The 16,601-nt window shown below is 40.1% G+C and overlaps 1 protein-coding gene and 1 long non-coding RNA gene across 7 annotated transcripts in view; one reads left to right on the top strand and one right to left on the bottom strand.

The window, feature by feature from the left end:
- Positions 1–16,601, bottom strand: part of CSMD3 (CUB and Sushi multiple domains 3) — a 700,243-nt gene that overhangs the window by 120,038 nt on the left and 563,604 nt on the right. For all 6 annotated transcript variants that reach the window (XR_013544184.1, XM_072999268.2, XM_072999267.2 and 3 more), the window contains 5 exons: positions 16,305–16,400; positions 13,034–13,237; positions 6,566–6,690; positions 3,789–3,885; positions 1,772–1,876 (listed from right to left, as the gene is read on the bottom strand). Coding sequence is in view for 5 of the 6 variants with exons in the window: in XM_072999268.2 (XP_072855369.2) it covers positions 1,772–1,876; positions 3,789–3,885; positions 6,566–6,690; positions 13,034–13,237; positions 16,305–16,400 (627 nt within the window). In the remaining variant the exon portion in view is untranslated. The remainder of the gene's footprint in view (positions 1–1,771; positions 1,877–3,788; positions 3,886–6,565; positions 6,691–13,033; positions 13,238–16,304; positions 16,401–16,601) is intronic.
- LOC140706985 (uncharacterized) lies at positions 15,604–16,417 on the top strand. Its single transcript, XR_012086980.2, has 2 exons — positions 15,604–15,670; positions 16,335–16,417. It is a non-coding gene; the product is annotated as an uncharacterized LOC140706985 (long non-coding RNA).

Raw genomic sequence — 16,601 nt, forward strand, 5'->3', positions numbered from 1 at the left:
GGGGTATAAATTAAATAAATAATAATAATAAATAATAATAGTCGTGTCCAACTCGAGGCCATGATGCTCACCCCGTTTTCAAGCCGTAGAGCCAGTGTTCAACAACACCCAGAGAGCAACAAATTACATCCCCTTGCAATGTTTGGATCAAATACTGACATCAGCATATAATGGCAGCAAATCCTAGATTTCTCTACATTCCTTCAACTGCCATTAGTTTCTAAACAGTCAGTTACCTGGATGTCTTTGCAGATGAGACAGGAAGACAATAAAATTCAAGGCAGAAGAAACTGCAAGATCATATTCATACATGTCTTTATCACAACTACAACTACAGCACTCAAAATGGGGAGTAACTGGATTAGACAGTAAAGGGGAAAAATGGAATGTTCAAATATCAGACAGACATGCCAGTGTAAACATCCCTCTTTATAGTTATAGCCTCACTATAATTATTTGTAATAACAGGAGTCAGAGAAATGTTCTTGCCATTTCAGAATAACATGACACAGACCAGCCAACAGCTTCCTTCATCTATGTTCCCATCTATGTTGTAAGCTGCCCAGAGACCTTTGGGTAGTGTGGGCGGCATATAAATAAATAAATAAATAAATAAATAAATAAATAAATAAATAAATAAATAAATATTCCCAACATGATTATGACTGGGTATCATCCTGTCTCATCACATCTTCTAATAGCAAACTCAGGCAGCAAGTGACAAAACTCTCAAGCAAATGGTCTCACTGCGAAAGAAGAGTGATGTTATTGGCATATTCAGAGCACTCTCCAGGCAAACATTTTGGCATGTAGAGTGACTGAAAAGAAAAAGTCAGGAAGGAGAAAGTGGCATTTCCTGCTTTGAGGAAATGGCAGCTAGGGAAATTAACAGGAACTCTCTTTATGGATGGAAAATACAATTCAATGTTTTATCCGGGGTCTCCTTTTCCTGATTATTAAGGGTGTGCAGAGACTTGGAAAAAAGTCTTCAAACAGGGAAAGCAGGGATATTTGTATATTATCAGGGAGGAGATCTTCGGTGGTTCAAGAAGTCCCATTTTATCCCAATGTCATTTTAAACACCCTTACAAATCCCTGTTTGGGGGGTTAAAATGCTGAAATGTAAACAAAAATATTTAGTGCCAGCTGCTGTAGAAAAAAAGAAACCTCTAAAGCAGAAGATCAACAGCTGACACCTCCGCTAAAACAAAAGCCTCTCCTGGAAAACCCAGAAAGTGGTAAGCCCTTTGGCTATGAACCTATGGTTCATCACTTCTTTGAAGTTAATGGTCCTGCATAGTGCTTCCCACCCATCCCGTTCTCTATGATTAATGTTCCACATTTTCAATATTTTTTTCTCAGTCTGGAAGCATACAGCTGCATACAAATATCTCCAGAAATTTCAGAACAAATCCTTTCAGACCCATCGCCAAATCACCTTGGGAATGCAACAATCCTGATTTGTATGACAAATATTTTGATACAAATTGGATTGCACAACCATGCTGATCATTAACTCCATGTCTTTGACACAATAAGGTTTATTTTTTTAAAAAATGATTTATTTTATTTTATTTTTTGCTCAGTAGCAGTACTGAATGCAGACAAGAGGAGTATAGCTTAAGTCATAAAGAATAATTTTTAAAAGAAAAATAAGTGGCCAATATTCTTGCATTACACTGCCTATCAAGGCTTACTTTGCATGTAATCCTTTGTGTCTCCCAAATTATTCTTACTTCTATACCTGTAGGATGTATCACAAATACATTACCTGTGTACTCCAGATGAAATCCAGCAGCTGACACGCTGATATCTGATTGAAAGTTGAGATACAAATTGTTGGATGTACTGTTGAGAAGTGGAGGTATTGTAGTTCCTGGAGGAAATGAAGACCATAAATTATTGTGTCAATACAGTATTTAGGCACAAATTATTTGTATGTATGTATGTATGTATGTATGTATGTATGTATGTATGTATGTATGTATGTACTTACTTACTTACTTACTTACTTACTTACTTACTTACTTACTTACTTACTTACTTACTTACTTACTTACTTAATATTTTTGTCCTGCCTTTCTCCTTAAAAGGACCCACTGATTACATCAAAAACTCCAGACTGGTTCCAGATAACAAATTAATTGTCAACAGAACCAAAAAGAATAAAATTTTATATAAAATAAAATAGAAACACATACTGATGTACACATACATAATATTTATATCATTTTTCATATATTTTAAATTTTTCTATTCTGTTTTCTCCTAATGCGGGAGCCCAACAAAGTTTTCAAAAAGATACTGATATAAAGAAAACCAGAAAAAAATAGAATATTAAAATCCAGTTAAGCATATAATATTTAAGTCCATTCATTTAAAGCCATTTAAAATACTTTTAAAATTCTTTAGAGAACAGCAGAATGTGTAGCATTTTCCATTAGCAGCCATTTCTCAGCTCTTGGTTCAGTCAGCAAAAGCCTGGCTGAATGCAGTAACCTTGAAAGTCTTCTAAGATATATTTCATGAGAATGATTGTTGTGCCCTCATGAAATAGACCTCACAAGAATTTCATTTTCTTTTTACGGGACAGGAGGGATTTTAGAGAAGTAAAACAAAGGCATGCTGGAATATCCAAAAGGCAGAAAGACTGAACATTCCTGAAGCACATTAAAATATTTTGAGAATGTAGGGATAATTCATTATTCACATCACAGGGCCGGCTGAAGAACTTTGCTACTCCACATGGTTCAACCAAGTACATTAGGAACACAAGAATGTGCTAGAAAAGATGAAACAAGAGAATTAAATCTTTTTGCTGCCTCTCTCCCTTATGGGAAAAAAAGCTGATAAGCAATAAGGTAAAGGTAATTTTTGTCCAGTTGTGTTTGACTCTAGGGGGTGGTACTCATTCCTGTTTCCAAGCCATAGAGGTGGTACCTATTTATCTACTCACATTTGCATGCTTTCGAACCGCTAGGTTGGCAGGAGCTGGGACAAGCGACGGCGGTCACTCCGTCACGTGGATTCGATCTTACAGCTGAAGATCTACAGACCTTACAGCACAGAGGCTTCTGCGGTTTAACCCACAGCGCCACCACGTCCCTCATGATAAGCAATAGGATACACTAAAACATCAGCTTTACCAGCATTGGAGTCCAAAATGAGAGCAACCCTGTTTCATGTGCTAGTTTGTTTGATGGTAGAAGGAGCATTCTTCTGGTTATAAAACAAAGAAGCAGTGGTAAGAGAGAACCTGTAGTGTTGTGTAATGACCACACAGCTTTCTTTTATTTCAACCTGAAGTATGGGTGACCGTGGTTCTAAAAAAATATCAACATTTTGTTCTCAGAGGGTTCTTGAGGTGAATCCAGATTCAGTATTCAACTTCCCTCCCATACATCTGAAGATCCAGCCACTTCTTGACTGTGCTTTAAAGCACATTTCTCTAGCACTTGTAAATATATATCCTTGTTGACAAATACTATAAATATAATTCACATTACCCTTCACTCATAATATACGGGATATAGATGAGAAATGATGTTCATTTCTTATGGTATACAGGATGTGTTGTGGCAGATGGTAATAAAAGATGCCATTTTGTGGAAGTACTATGCAATGGCACCACCACAAATCTAACATGCAGCTTGAGTCTCCAATTCGTTCCCAATCTCAACACCTATATGTTGCACACAAATGTGATTCAAAATACTTTATAGCTGACATCTTCAGAACTGGCACAACTCATAAAGTGGAACGCCACAAATGTACTCTTTTTCATTCACCTGAATAGCTCCCAAGCCTTGGAGCATTATTGTCAGCACCATCATAAAAATCCAAAGAGTCCCAGTTATGTTCTGTTGCAAAACTTATAACTTGTATCTGCAAGGAAGTAGAAATTAATGATAAAATTAAAAAAAAACATAATGTAGTTCCTTTACTTGGCATAAAGATTCTGAAAAAAGAAGAGTTGGTAAAGATTTCATTTGGACATTCAACGTCATGCTGAAATTCATCCAGTATCTCTCTACATGTATCCTGTTGTGTGCATAATCTAATTATATATTTCATTTTTTTCTGCCTAAGTGGAAATATTACCAGAGGAAATAGAAACAGCAAAGATCTGAAGTAGGGATGGGCATGAAGTGATTCAACCTGGTTTGTCAAATTTTCTTGGCACAGCACCTGTGGTGCCGTGCATTCACTCTGCTCCTCTCACAAGTTGGCACATGTTGGCTCAATTGTCCTCCTAGGTTGGCTTCTCTGCCTCCTCTGGCAGCTGACCACTCAATGGCTAAGTAGCGAGAATCCCCATCCCGCCTCCATGTCTGAGTGGTCAGGAAGCAGGGAAGGGAAGTCCAGGCTCCTGCCTTGACTGGACAGCCATCCTAGCAGGATGATCTGGCCACTGCATTTCGGCTTATGAGTGGGGCAGCTGGCTAGGTGGTAGGCAGAGGGAACGTGCAGCACCTGACAAATTTTGACAAAGCAGTCTGAATCATGCCATGTCCATCTCTAATCTGAAGTTCTTGTAATTTTGGACCTGAGTTTGGCTATAATAATAATAATAATAGCAACAACAACAATATGCTGTCAAGTCAACTTGGACTGCTGACAACCCTACTGAGGGCTTTCCAAGTAATGAGTACTCTGAAGTGGTTTATTGTTCCCTTCTTCTGGGGGCATCCTAAGGCTGTGCAGCTTGCTCAAGGCCTTACCAGGCTGTTTCTACAGGCAGGAGGCACAGTGAGAATGTCCCTGTGCTCCAGATACTGTACTGCACAAAGGGAATATTAAACATACTTATTAAGGATCTGATTGGTACGCATGGTTCTCTACAAAAGTATTTCTTCTCATCCCCTTTAAAGCAGCTGGTCTAGGACCATCTGTTACTGACTAGACACAGATTTGAGTATATCTACCATGCCAATTACTATGTATTCAAATAGCATGGATGAGCAGATTGCTTCCTGAACAACCAACTGGTAACCTGAGGACCGGCTTAAAAAATATACAAATACTACATTCATAGACAGTCTCAGTTAATGACCAAGTTTAATGTGTTGGGGTGGGGGGACCTTTCTTGCAGAAAGTAGTATGTAACAGTGGCTTTGTACAAAAGTGCATCTTCATAATTGGGAAACACTGCCATCCCTGCTCTAGTTGTTTTTATGGTGACAATAAACGCAAGTACATGAAATTCTATAAGCCATACTTTTTCATAGCCAGAACTTTGGAATGCAAAGAGGCAGTTGCCAGTTAACAGATTTTTCTTTTAACTTCACCTTCCATCTAGGTCCCTAAAAAACTTACGTGTGCACATGTGTGGAAATGTCGGCTCTTGAGTTCACGTCCCGTCCCACTGATTCCACTATATTAATGTTATTGCTTAATGGGAAAAACTAGTATTCAAAACAGACGTTGCTTCAGAGCTTTTCATTAAGTAGCTCATAGCAATTCAGCAATTTTAATCAGTTCAATATCATTCTCTCTCATTTAAGACATTAAAAATTAAGCCAGCCTATCCCATATTGGCACTCCAATGCCTCTTGGGCTCAATAGATGCTTGATCTGCCATCACTTTGCTGAACACTGGTAGAAGTTAAGCTCGTGCTACTGCAAATTCAATGCATTACTGATACTCTGGATGGTCAAACTCAGTATTTCATACATTCTGTAGCAATTCAGTATTTCCATAAATTATAAAAGCAACTCAGAAAAGCCCACAATGATCCCAAGTGACAGAAAGGTTCAAGCGGCAGTAGCAGTGGATTAAAACACAGGTGAAAAATATGTGTAAAGCAAAGTTTGGCATAAAAATCAGAGAAGCAGTCTTCATATCTTCCTGTGAAATCAAATGGATTGGGTCTATTCAAGTGAAAAAGCTGCAAAGTATTTAGAACAAACGCTAACTCTTATTTAGCTTAGTAAGTCCCTCTGGAGTAGGCCCACTGAATCAGTGGAGATTTAATAAGTCAACTCCTCCATACATTCCATTGATTCAAATGGGCTGACTCTAGTTGTGACTTATTATGCTAAAGTATGTTGCAACTAGAATAGGCTCATTTGAATCAATGGATCTTATGGTGGGGTTGACTCACCACAGTCCCACTGATTCAATGGAACTACTTTGGTGTGATTTAAGCAACACTATTTCAACCAACTTGGGATGTTTCAATTAAATTTCCTTAATTTTGCTGGTAGGTCCAATGGGTAGGATCCAAACAAGGGATAGAATCTCCTCCAAAGGACAATAACTTTATGATACAAACCAGGTTTTCTGAATGAAAAATGGAACAACTTAATTTCTATTCTACAGATCTTAATTATTTAAATCTGTAGAATGTAATTTAATATTGTGATGAACATTACTTTGATTTTTGAACACCGCTAGGACTTTCAGATAATAATGAATTCTTCCAGAAAGTACGATGTTACAAATCATACTGTGACACTTGTTAATTGCCTGTTAAAATGATATTTGTTTGATTTTTCATGTCCTCAACCTCTGTAGAAATAAGCGCCCGGGGTGACAAAAGAAGAAAATTGCATGTATTCTTACTTGAATCCCAGCTCCTTCTGGCACTGTGATCTTCCATACACAATTCAGATTGTTGTCATAGGGCTCAGGATAGCCAGGGGATAGAATGGTTCCTTTGCGCTTGGTTAAAATTCCTCCACAGGGCACTGGAAGCAAACGGACAAAGTGTGGAAAAGATTTCCTAGTACGTTATGCACCAGAACAGAGGAAAGTTATAACAAAAGCTGATAAAATTACAAACATGATAAATCTGAACACTTTCCCAACCTGATCCTCTTGTTCATGACCTCAGGGAGAGAAAAGTCAGCAGCATTTCACCTTAGATTCCTGCTTTTTTCAATATACAGAAATGAATTAAAGTACATGAAAGAAACACTTTCAAGTGAAAAACTCAACTGCATAAAAAATACGAATACGTATATGTTATATAAAAAGAGTATCAGTCAATCAGAATATGTGAAAATACTGCTAATCCATGTCCAGTTGCTCTGGCAAGGCATTTACCACCCCTTAGACACTTGATAAATTCACACAACGGCAAAATCTGGCATTTATTTTAAAAGAAATCTTCCTCCCTGCCCCCCAAATACACAGCGACTGAGGCTGGGTGGCTAAAGGTCTGGATTTGTGCCTGACGACCTTCCATTTGGACTCTTGTTCTCTCCTGTAGAGGAGGCAGTGTGGTGATAATGGCACATGGTTTTCTTCCTTTTAAAAAAAAACTCTGTTCCTTCCTCCTCCCCTCCTTCCCTGTTGCTGAGATGGTAATCCCTTGTCCTGGGATGAATTCCCCTCCACCCTCCTGCCTAATTATACTGACTTGTAAACTTGCCTTCCCTCCTTTTTCACACACTCTTTTCCATTTTCCCACCCAATACCCAACAACCCAAGAAAGAAGGAGCTCCTTTCTGTGCTTCTCAGCACTGCTGTGCAGGAAGGTGTGAAGGCATGAGACACCCTGAGCCTCAGCTATGGGGGAAGACAGACAAATGGAATAAGAAAAAAAAAGGAAGGAAGTGGAAGAGTGGAGAAGAAAGAATAAGTTTTTAGGTCAGTATAATGCTGTAGGGAGGGAAACTGTGTCTTAGCAGATAGCATGCTCAATCTTGGGAACAGTGAAGAGATGCAGAAGGAAGTTTCAGAAATGAAAAAAAAAGTCCTGATTCCCCCAAAAAGGTTCTGGGGTTCAGATGGAATTCATCATGGGTTGGGGGCCACTGAAAAGAAGAGAAGTCTTCAATTAGTGAAAATTTTGATCATCAGTGAAGTGATCTCATTTGCAGACTGTGGTGCCCAAGCCATAAGAAGCGCTTACGAGTGCTAGCACTCGGTCAGAGAGTTTGACAGGCCACTAACCTACCACCTTTGCGCTGAGGCAAGGCCCAAGACCTCAGCAGTGCGTAGCATAAGCCCCTTGAACAAGTCTGACCTTAAAAGAACACTTAGCTTTTACCCAGTACTTTGCAATTACAGACACCTGGGCTTTGCGATTCCTTAGAACTCACAACAGCTCAGTTAGGTAGGACTCTTAAAGACAGCTAGTTTGTGGCCCTCTCCACTCCCTGGATTTAGCCAGACCTGCTGTTCAAGAGACCAGTTCTTTGTAAGGATTTTACAATTAATTTTTTATTAGAAAAATACAGTTTCATAGAATCAGCTTGAGGTCCCATAGATTACATGGTGAGCAGACAGGAAGGAATATTTTGCAAGAAGACCTATTGTACAATTTAGAGCCAAAGGATGACAAAGCAATAGAGCAGCCTTGTTGTTAAGCAGAGTGAGGCATCTCCAGGAAACAGATTAGGGGTGTTATGAAAGGACAGAAAATGTCACTGTTATTTAATGGACTACTGTCATACTCGAAATCCTCAGTGCGGATTTCGAGCTAATAGATCCACCACTGACATGGTATTCTCCCTCCGACAGCTGCAGGAGAAATGTAGGGAACAACAACAGCCACTCTTAGTGGCCTTCATAGACCTTACAAAAGCATTCGATCTGGTTAGCAGGGATGGCCTTTTTAAAATACTTCCCAAGATTGGATGTCCACCGCGTCTCCTTAACATCATCAGATCTTTCCATGAGGGAATGAAAGGCACTGTAGTTTTTGACGGCTCAACATCAGACCCCTTTGACATCCAAAGCGGAGTGAAACAGGGCTGTGTCCTCGCACCAACACTTTTTGGGATCTTTTTTGCTGTCATGCTGAAGCATGCCTTTGGAGCTGCAACCGAGGGCGTCTATCTCCGGACTAGATCAGATGGAAAGCTCTTTAATCTCTCTAGATTGAGAGCGAAGACCAAAGTCCAACTGAAATGCATGCGGGACTTCCTCTTCGCAGATGATGCAGCCATTGTTGCCCACTCTGCTGAAGACCTCCAACAACTCATGAATCATTTCAGCAAGGCCTGCCAAGACTTTGGACTAACAATCAGCCTGAAGAAAACACAAGTCATGGGCCAGGGCGTGGACTCACCTCCCTCTATTACCATCTCCACACAAGAATTGGAGGTTGTTCATGACTTTGTGTACCTCGGCTCAACCATCTCTGACACCCTCTCTCTAGATGTCGAGCTGGATAAACGCATTGGCAAAGCAGCCACCATGTTCTCTAGACTCACAAAGAGAGTATGGCTCAATAAGAAGCTGACGACACATACGAAGATTCAGGTTTATAGAGCCTGTGTTCTAAGCACACTCTTGTACTGCAGTGAGTCCTGGACCCTTTGTGCAAGGCAGGAGAGGAAGCTGAACACCTTCCATATGCGTTGCCTCCGACGGATTTTTGGCATCACCTGGCAGGACAAAGTTCCAAACAGAGCAGTCCTAGAACAAGCTGGAATTTTCAGCATGAATACATTACTGAAACAGCGACGCCTACGTTGGCTTGGGCACATCGTGAGAATGGCTGATGGTCGGATTCCAAAGGATCTCCTGTATGGAGAATTAGTGCAGGGAAAGCGCCCCAGAGGGAGACCACAACTGCGATACAAGGACATCTGCAAGCGAGATCTGAAGGCCTTAGGAATAGACCTCAACAGATGGGAAACCCTGACATCTGACCGTTCAGCCTGGAGGCAGGCAGTGCATCACGGCCTCTCCCAATTTGAAGAGACTCTTGCCCAGCAGGCCGAGGCAAAGAGGAAGTCACATAAGCAGCAAAACCAGGGAGCCGGACAGGGGACAGACTGGGTTTGTCTTCAGTGTGGAAGGGTCTGTCACTCTCGAATTGGCCTTCTCAGCCACACTAGGCGCTGTTCCAAGCCCTCCATACAGAGCACGCTACCATAGTCTTTCGAGACTGAAGGATGCCTAACTGTCATACTGCCAAAAAGAGGAAGAGGAATTTGTGAGATTGTCAAAATGATACTTTAGTGACTCTGGCTGCTACTACATGCCTTGATATCAGTTGCTGTGAGAGACACTTTGCTCCTGCAATTCAGGCAGCAAAAAATGTTGGGCTGGTTCTGGGGAGGGCAGATGCCAAGGAGGACAAAGTTGGAGAAAGGCTTGAATTTCCTCTAAAATTCTCCCCCACCCTTCCATCAATAAAAGCATTCTGCCTGGAGTTCTTCTCAGGATTTTCCTGCTGGCAGAATAAAACTCAGGCTCACGCTCAATGACAGTAATAGCCAAAATAAACAGAAATAATTCAGCTGGGTACTGCTCTGATATTTGATGCTAAACATGAATGATACTTGTGGTCAAGAAGCTCGACATTCTAATATAATCACATTAGGCTGTCATCTAAATACAGATATTCTGCTGGTATTTTAATGGCTTGAAGAAATGATTGATGAGGAGTTTTATCAGTGCCATTAGCGGCCAATATATCACTCCAGTGAAACAACATTATCAAGTCCTTGAGCTCGTTTCATTAGATACAAATATGAGGACTTTGAGAAGATGCAGAAGAAGGAAACTTATCTGAGTAATGAATACAGAAGCTACATTTTGTAGTGCACATAACTGATAGAATCTGTCAGAGACTACATGAATAAACTAAAGGTCAGTGTCACTTAAACAGTTTAAATAATTACTGGTAAAAGTAAGAGCAGACACAATGACTGATAGCTGATATCTGTAAGGAAACATTGAGGCATTTGCTAGAGAACTGTGGCCATTTAAAATGCACATGTCTAGCATTTCAATTATTAACCTGATTTTGTTCAGTGCTGCTTTAAGCTCATACATATTTATGATCTGTACTGGAAGAGTGATGTGCACCAACAAAGAGCAACTAATGCTTTTGGCTTGCAAATCTTTCTGGGGTTAAATTCAACCTTTATTATTTCCTTTATTCAGTCTACAAGCTGACTTATATCAGTCATTCCCTGAATTATGAGCAAAGGTAGCTCTTGGACAAAAGTTTAAAAATAAAAATTAAAGCACAGATGACACAAAAATGACACAAAAACACATCCATAAAAGGAGTACATTACTTTAAAACAGAAAGCAGGAGAATAGGACACAACAGAACCAGACCCTCAGCCTAGGGACAAAAAGAGGAGAACAGATACAAAAGTGCTAAACCAATATACAGCTACAGTAGAGTAATGGTTTAAAACAGTGGTCCCCAACCTTGGGCCTCCAGATGTTCTTGAACTACAACTCCCAGAAACCTTCACCATCTTGCTGGCCAAGATTTCTCGGAGTTGAAGTCCAAGAACATCTGGAGGCCCAAGGTTGGGGACCACTGGTTTAAAAGGCTTAGAAATGTTTGGCTGGTGCTGAAAAGACAGTGACTTTAATGGCAGGGAACGTATTCCATGAACATTGTTGAAAAAGACCCATTCTGTCCTAACCACCTGTCATATCTCATGGTGGCACTTGGCTAGATCAACCAATGGAATCTCTGGGCACAGAGGGATGAGCAAATCTTATGGCGGTCCCACAGAGGGCTTTAAAGATTAAGGCAGTACTTTGAAGAGTATCCAGAAGCCTTCAGATTTCTCCATCTCCTTATCACATTTATAAATATCAGAGTAACACTCCAGTGAAAAGAGGCAAAGGAAGGGGATGGCGAGGAGGAAAAGAAGAAAGAAACCAGCCAATAGGAGTTGTCAGCATGAAAGGTAGAGCGCACAACTATTGTGAAATATTACATGCTAATCTCCCACCCCGTTCTAATCAAATTGCAGTGTGGAAGACTAACAGCAATTCAAGTAAAACAATATAACTCATGCTGCTAGCTATAAAGCTTTTATTGTAACAGGACATCACAGGAGTTGAAATATGGGTTAACTCAGTAAGACTATAAAAAAAAAAAATCACAACAGCGCGCGGAGAAAACAGACAGTATTCTATGCCTATAGATTCTGTTCCTGGAGGAGAAGCTGCTTCCACTGCCCAGTTTCAGCAATGACCTCAGAATGATGTTGGAATGAATACCACAGTGGACTGGTCAGAGCTCCAGACATGTCTAGCATTTGCAGAGTTGATGGGAAAGGTATTTAGGTAAGTGAGTGTGTGCTATATCAGTGTTTTCTGCAGATAAAGAGGAAAAAAACCCTACTTGTGATAAAATATGTTATTGCTCCATTTACAATGGCGAGTTAACTTGCTAGGTTCTTCATTCTTATTGATTGAGGCTGCTTGACATAGTGAAAAACTTTGATAGGAAATGTAATCATCATCATCATCTAAGTCAATTCTGACTTATGGCAACCCTTTTCAGGGTTTTACAGGTAGAAAATGCACAAATGTGCTTTACCATTCCCTTTTTTTCTTCTGGGGGCATTTCTGGAACTGTGAAGCTTGCCCAAGGCCACACAGGCTGGCTTTACGTGCAGGAGGAATCGTGGAGAATCAAACTCCCAACCTCTGGCTCTGCAGCCAGGTATCTACAGTAAACCACTGAGCTATCCAGCCTGGTGCAGTTTTGCACAAAAGCATCATGTTTTCAAGAGCCCATGTTTCATCACTTCACAACAGTAATTCTGGATAACTGGTATTGATCAATATAATTTTTTTAAAAAAAAATAAAGTAAAGTCCTAAATAAAAGAAGAAACAGATTTCTGATTTCACTCTGGGATTGCTTGGGCCAAAATCTTGTTGGAAAAAGCTGCAGAGGTAATCAATCACATATGGGTGTGCGGATAAGGATTCAAATGGTAGATGTGAGGGAACATCATTTCCTCCTGTTTAAGGAGGTAGAATCACTGCTGCAACTGGACTTGCACAAGTGAACTGCTGGATAGCTCAATGGTTTAGGCATCCCAGAGGTTGGGAGTTCAATTCTTCATGGTGCCTCCTTGACAGGGGCGGAACTGAATGCTTGCATAGGGTGCCTTCACAATGACAATTCTCTCTGGTTGGTGAGAATCCTAACACAGTAGAATTCTGTGCATAACAAAAAGATTGAAAAACTAAAAGAATAAGACACAATAAAAGAAAAAGAGAGATTTACCAGGAGGTTCACATCATTAAACAATACTTCATTAGAGAGTAATGAGGTTTATGTAAAATATATAGCTTTAATTACTCACCGACACATGTAGGAAGGGAATCATTCCACTGTGCCAATGCATTGGGCACTGTGTCACATCTGATTGCTATTGATCCATAAAGTATATAGCCTGGATTACATTCAAAAAGCACCAAAGAACCAACTGCAAACTCATTTCCAATCCTTTTCCCAAACCGTGGTTCAGGAACCGAACTACACTGTGTTGCACTTGTTCTTGGAACCGCTAAAATACATAAGAATTGGCATGCACTGATTAATGGGGGGGAAAGTATTTCAGTCTAGATAAACACTGAAAGTATCTTTAAATATATATGTAGCTATTTAGAAATATTTGTGACACCTCTGTATAATAGATTACAGTTCTTTCTTTAGCTAAGATTCCATCTTCAGCTCATATTGCTCCAAGCCTGATGCGTAGAGGATAAATTAATGTTATTTTATTTTTGATTTATTGCATTTCTATGCCAACTTTCTCCCGGCAATGGGACTCAGTCATTGGCTATGGTTTTTTGAATGTCTACTCTGCTTCTCAAATTCATATTCAAAACCTATAAGATAAAAATATAGCAGCAAATGTTGACATGCTGGTATTTTGTTTCTGATTCTTTGAAAGGAGAAACTATGGGAATAAAGTGAAATGTTTCAATTTTTAACAACACAATTACTGATATATTTCCATGTCTTTCAAGCTTTTATATATCTCCTGATAGAAAAACATATATTTGAACTTTACAGTAGTACCTCGGTTTACATATGCGTCAGTTTATGTAATTTCTGCTTTACGAACGGAAATCCGTTAGAAATAATGTCTCTGTTTACTTTTTTTCCAGTTTCTTTCAGTTTGTGAAAGAAGCTTCCCCATGCCTGGAGGTTTGTAGCACGGCGGCAGCTGCTACGGCAATCCAACTTTTTGTTTACGAAATTTCCACATTACGTAATGTTCCAGAGAATGTATGAATTTCGTAAACTGAGGTACTGTTGTATAACTAAAATAGGGGAAAGGCATTCAGAAACTCCAGCAGTCCAAAATGCCACAACCAGATTGCAAATTTGGGTTGGTTATAGGGATCACATAACCCCCGCTACAGCAGCTCCACTGGCTGCTAATCCATTTCTGAGCACAATTCAAAGGGCTGGTTTTAACCCACAAAGCCCTAAGTGGCTTAGGTCCAAGCTATCTAAAAAATAATATCTCCCTTTATGGCCTGTAGGCATCCTTGAGTCTCAAGAGACTATGGTAACGTGCTCTGAATTAGAGGTCTTGGAACACCATCTAGTGTGGCTGAGAAGGCTAATTTGAAAGTGACAATCCCTTCCACATTGAAGACAAATACAATCTGTTTCAGGACTGCTCTTTGCCTTGGCCTGCTGAACAAGTGTCTCTTCAAATTGGGAGAGGCCATGCTGCACCACCTGCCCCCAGGCTGAACACTCAGATATCAGGATTTTCCATCTGTTGAGGTCCATTCCTAAGGCCTTCAGATCCCACTTGCTGATATCCTTGGATATCTCCCTTTATTATCCTACTTGGATATTAAGATCATTGGTAAAGGCCTTAGTCCCACCACCCTCAAAAGCATGTTTGGTGAGGACATGCGAGACTACCTTGTCTGTTTCTGCTCCCAAACTCTGGAACTCCCTCCCGCAGGAGGACAGACTGGCCCCATCTCTGCATTCCTTCCACAAGCAGACAAAGAATTTTCTATTCAGGCAGGCCTTTCTTTTAATGACTAGTTTTATCAAGGGGATTTTTAAAGCATGTTATTTTGTGTTTTTTGTGTTTTTAATATTGTTCTCATTATGTGTTTTAATATGACATTTGTGTAATACTATTTAAATATTGTAATACTTTTTTATTTTTCTTTTAACTTTGTTTCTTTTAATACTGAAAGCTGCCTTGGATCCTTTAGGAGAAAGGTGGCATATAAATATCTTAAATAACAAATAAAATAAAGTTTTCTTCCTTTTTTACAATTTCTAGTTGTCGACCCTTCCCTGATTAATTCAAGTTTGAAATCCTTAGTTTTGTAAGATCTGCTTTTGGATTTATAGACTGTTTCAGCTTCTTCAAAGTGCTAGTAGCAAACAGAAAAGTTCAAACACAAATACATACAGGAATATGACACACAAACAGCCAGACAGAACTTATCAGGAAGCAACACAGTCATCCTCCATAATCCTGTCCTTGCCACAATCTGAGCACAAAGATTGATACCCAACCAACGTTGTCCCCCTTGGTTGACCCTCTGACACACTCTCTGTCCAGGCCTTTGGCCGTGGCTTTGCAGTTCCAGGTCTCTGTGAAAAACCTGATCCCTGAGAACGGTGAAATGCAAACAGCAAAGCCAGGCAGTACACTGAATGGTGTAGGAGAACAGTGCGGCTTCTGGCCAGCTGTACTCAATAGAGCTGGGCACCCTATTTTATTTTTTTCCAGCCACCAGGAGAAAAAACAGTGCTAAACTGCAAGAAAGGAGATGAGTAAGAGACTTTTAGAAGATCAATTTCCATTGATATATTTTTGAAAGAGTAATACAGGGTGCCGGCTCTTCTAGTCACTTGTTGTCCTTTCTTTCTCTACCTCCACTCTTAGTGGTGCGGCTTCCATCAGATCTTGAGGATTTCACCAATGACTGCGGAAGGCAAGGCAAGCAAGGTAAAGCATATACGCATCCGTGTTGCCACCTTCCCCCATTTCTAGCAGGGATGTTGGCAAGTCTTTGGGTCTGAGTCCCTTGTCCAGGTCATTGATACCAAGTACCAAGTCCAAATCCAAGTCTTTGGTACCAAATCCTGAGTCTCAAGCCCCAATTCAGAGTCCCTTCCCCCCCCAAAAAAGGAGTGGGTGGATTCTGAGTCATGAGTTGAGTCCAAGAAATTGGGGGGGGGGGAGAGAGAACCTGAAATGTGTCTGAGTCAAGTCACTGGTTGGATTTAAGTCTGACTTGACAGTGAGTTTCACATCTCGAGTCTCCATCCCTAGTTTCTAGTCATGACATGTGAGTGCTAGATTTGATATCAGGATACTATGGGGTGATGTTCTGACCTGTTAATCCCCTTGCCTCTTTGCCCCAAACCATGGCCATCCCTCAAAGGCATAAATGCCCTGGTTTGGTTCATATTTTTACATTTTCCAAAGGATGGTGCACATCCCTAATATTTTCTCAATCTATATTTTATATTTTTGTGGTTTCCATCGAACTTCTTTGTTGGTAAAATAAGAATTTAAAACATGAATGAAAAGTGAAAATCATTAACTGAAATAAGTTTGAGGCACTTCTGTTTCATACCTTGATAAACGAAGTGAAATCCTTTAGCAGTTACAGGTCCAACTGAAGTGAAACGGACGGTAATCTGGTTTCCTGAGCTCAATGGAAGGGATTCTCCTACTCAAGAAAATAAACAATGTATCTCAGAAACCGTTTTCTGCCAAATAATCCTGAAATACTATTCGCTGTGTATCTTACAATGCAAGCTAGAAAAACTTGTATTACAACAAGCTTTTGGTCTCTTCCAAGTGAGTCTCCACAATCAAGTAAAAATCAACATTCAATATTAACTCTCTGACAGAATGATTACTACACAAT

Source organism: Pogona vitticeps, chromosome 4 (assembly GCF_051106095.1).
Source record: "Pogona vitticeps strain Pit_001003342236 chromosome 4, PviZW2.1, whole genome shotgun sequence".
Lineage (NCBI taxonomy): Eukaryota > Metazoa > Chordata > Lepidosauria > Squamata > Agamidae > Pogona > Pogona vitticeps.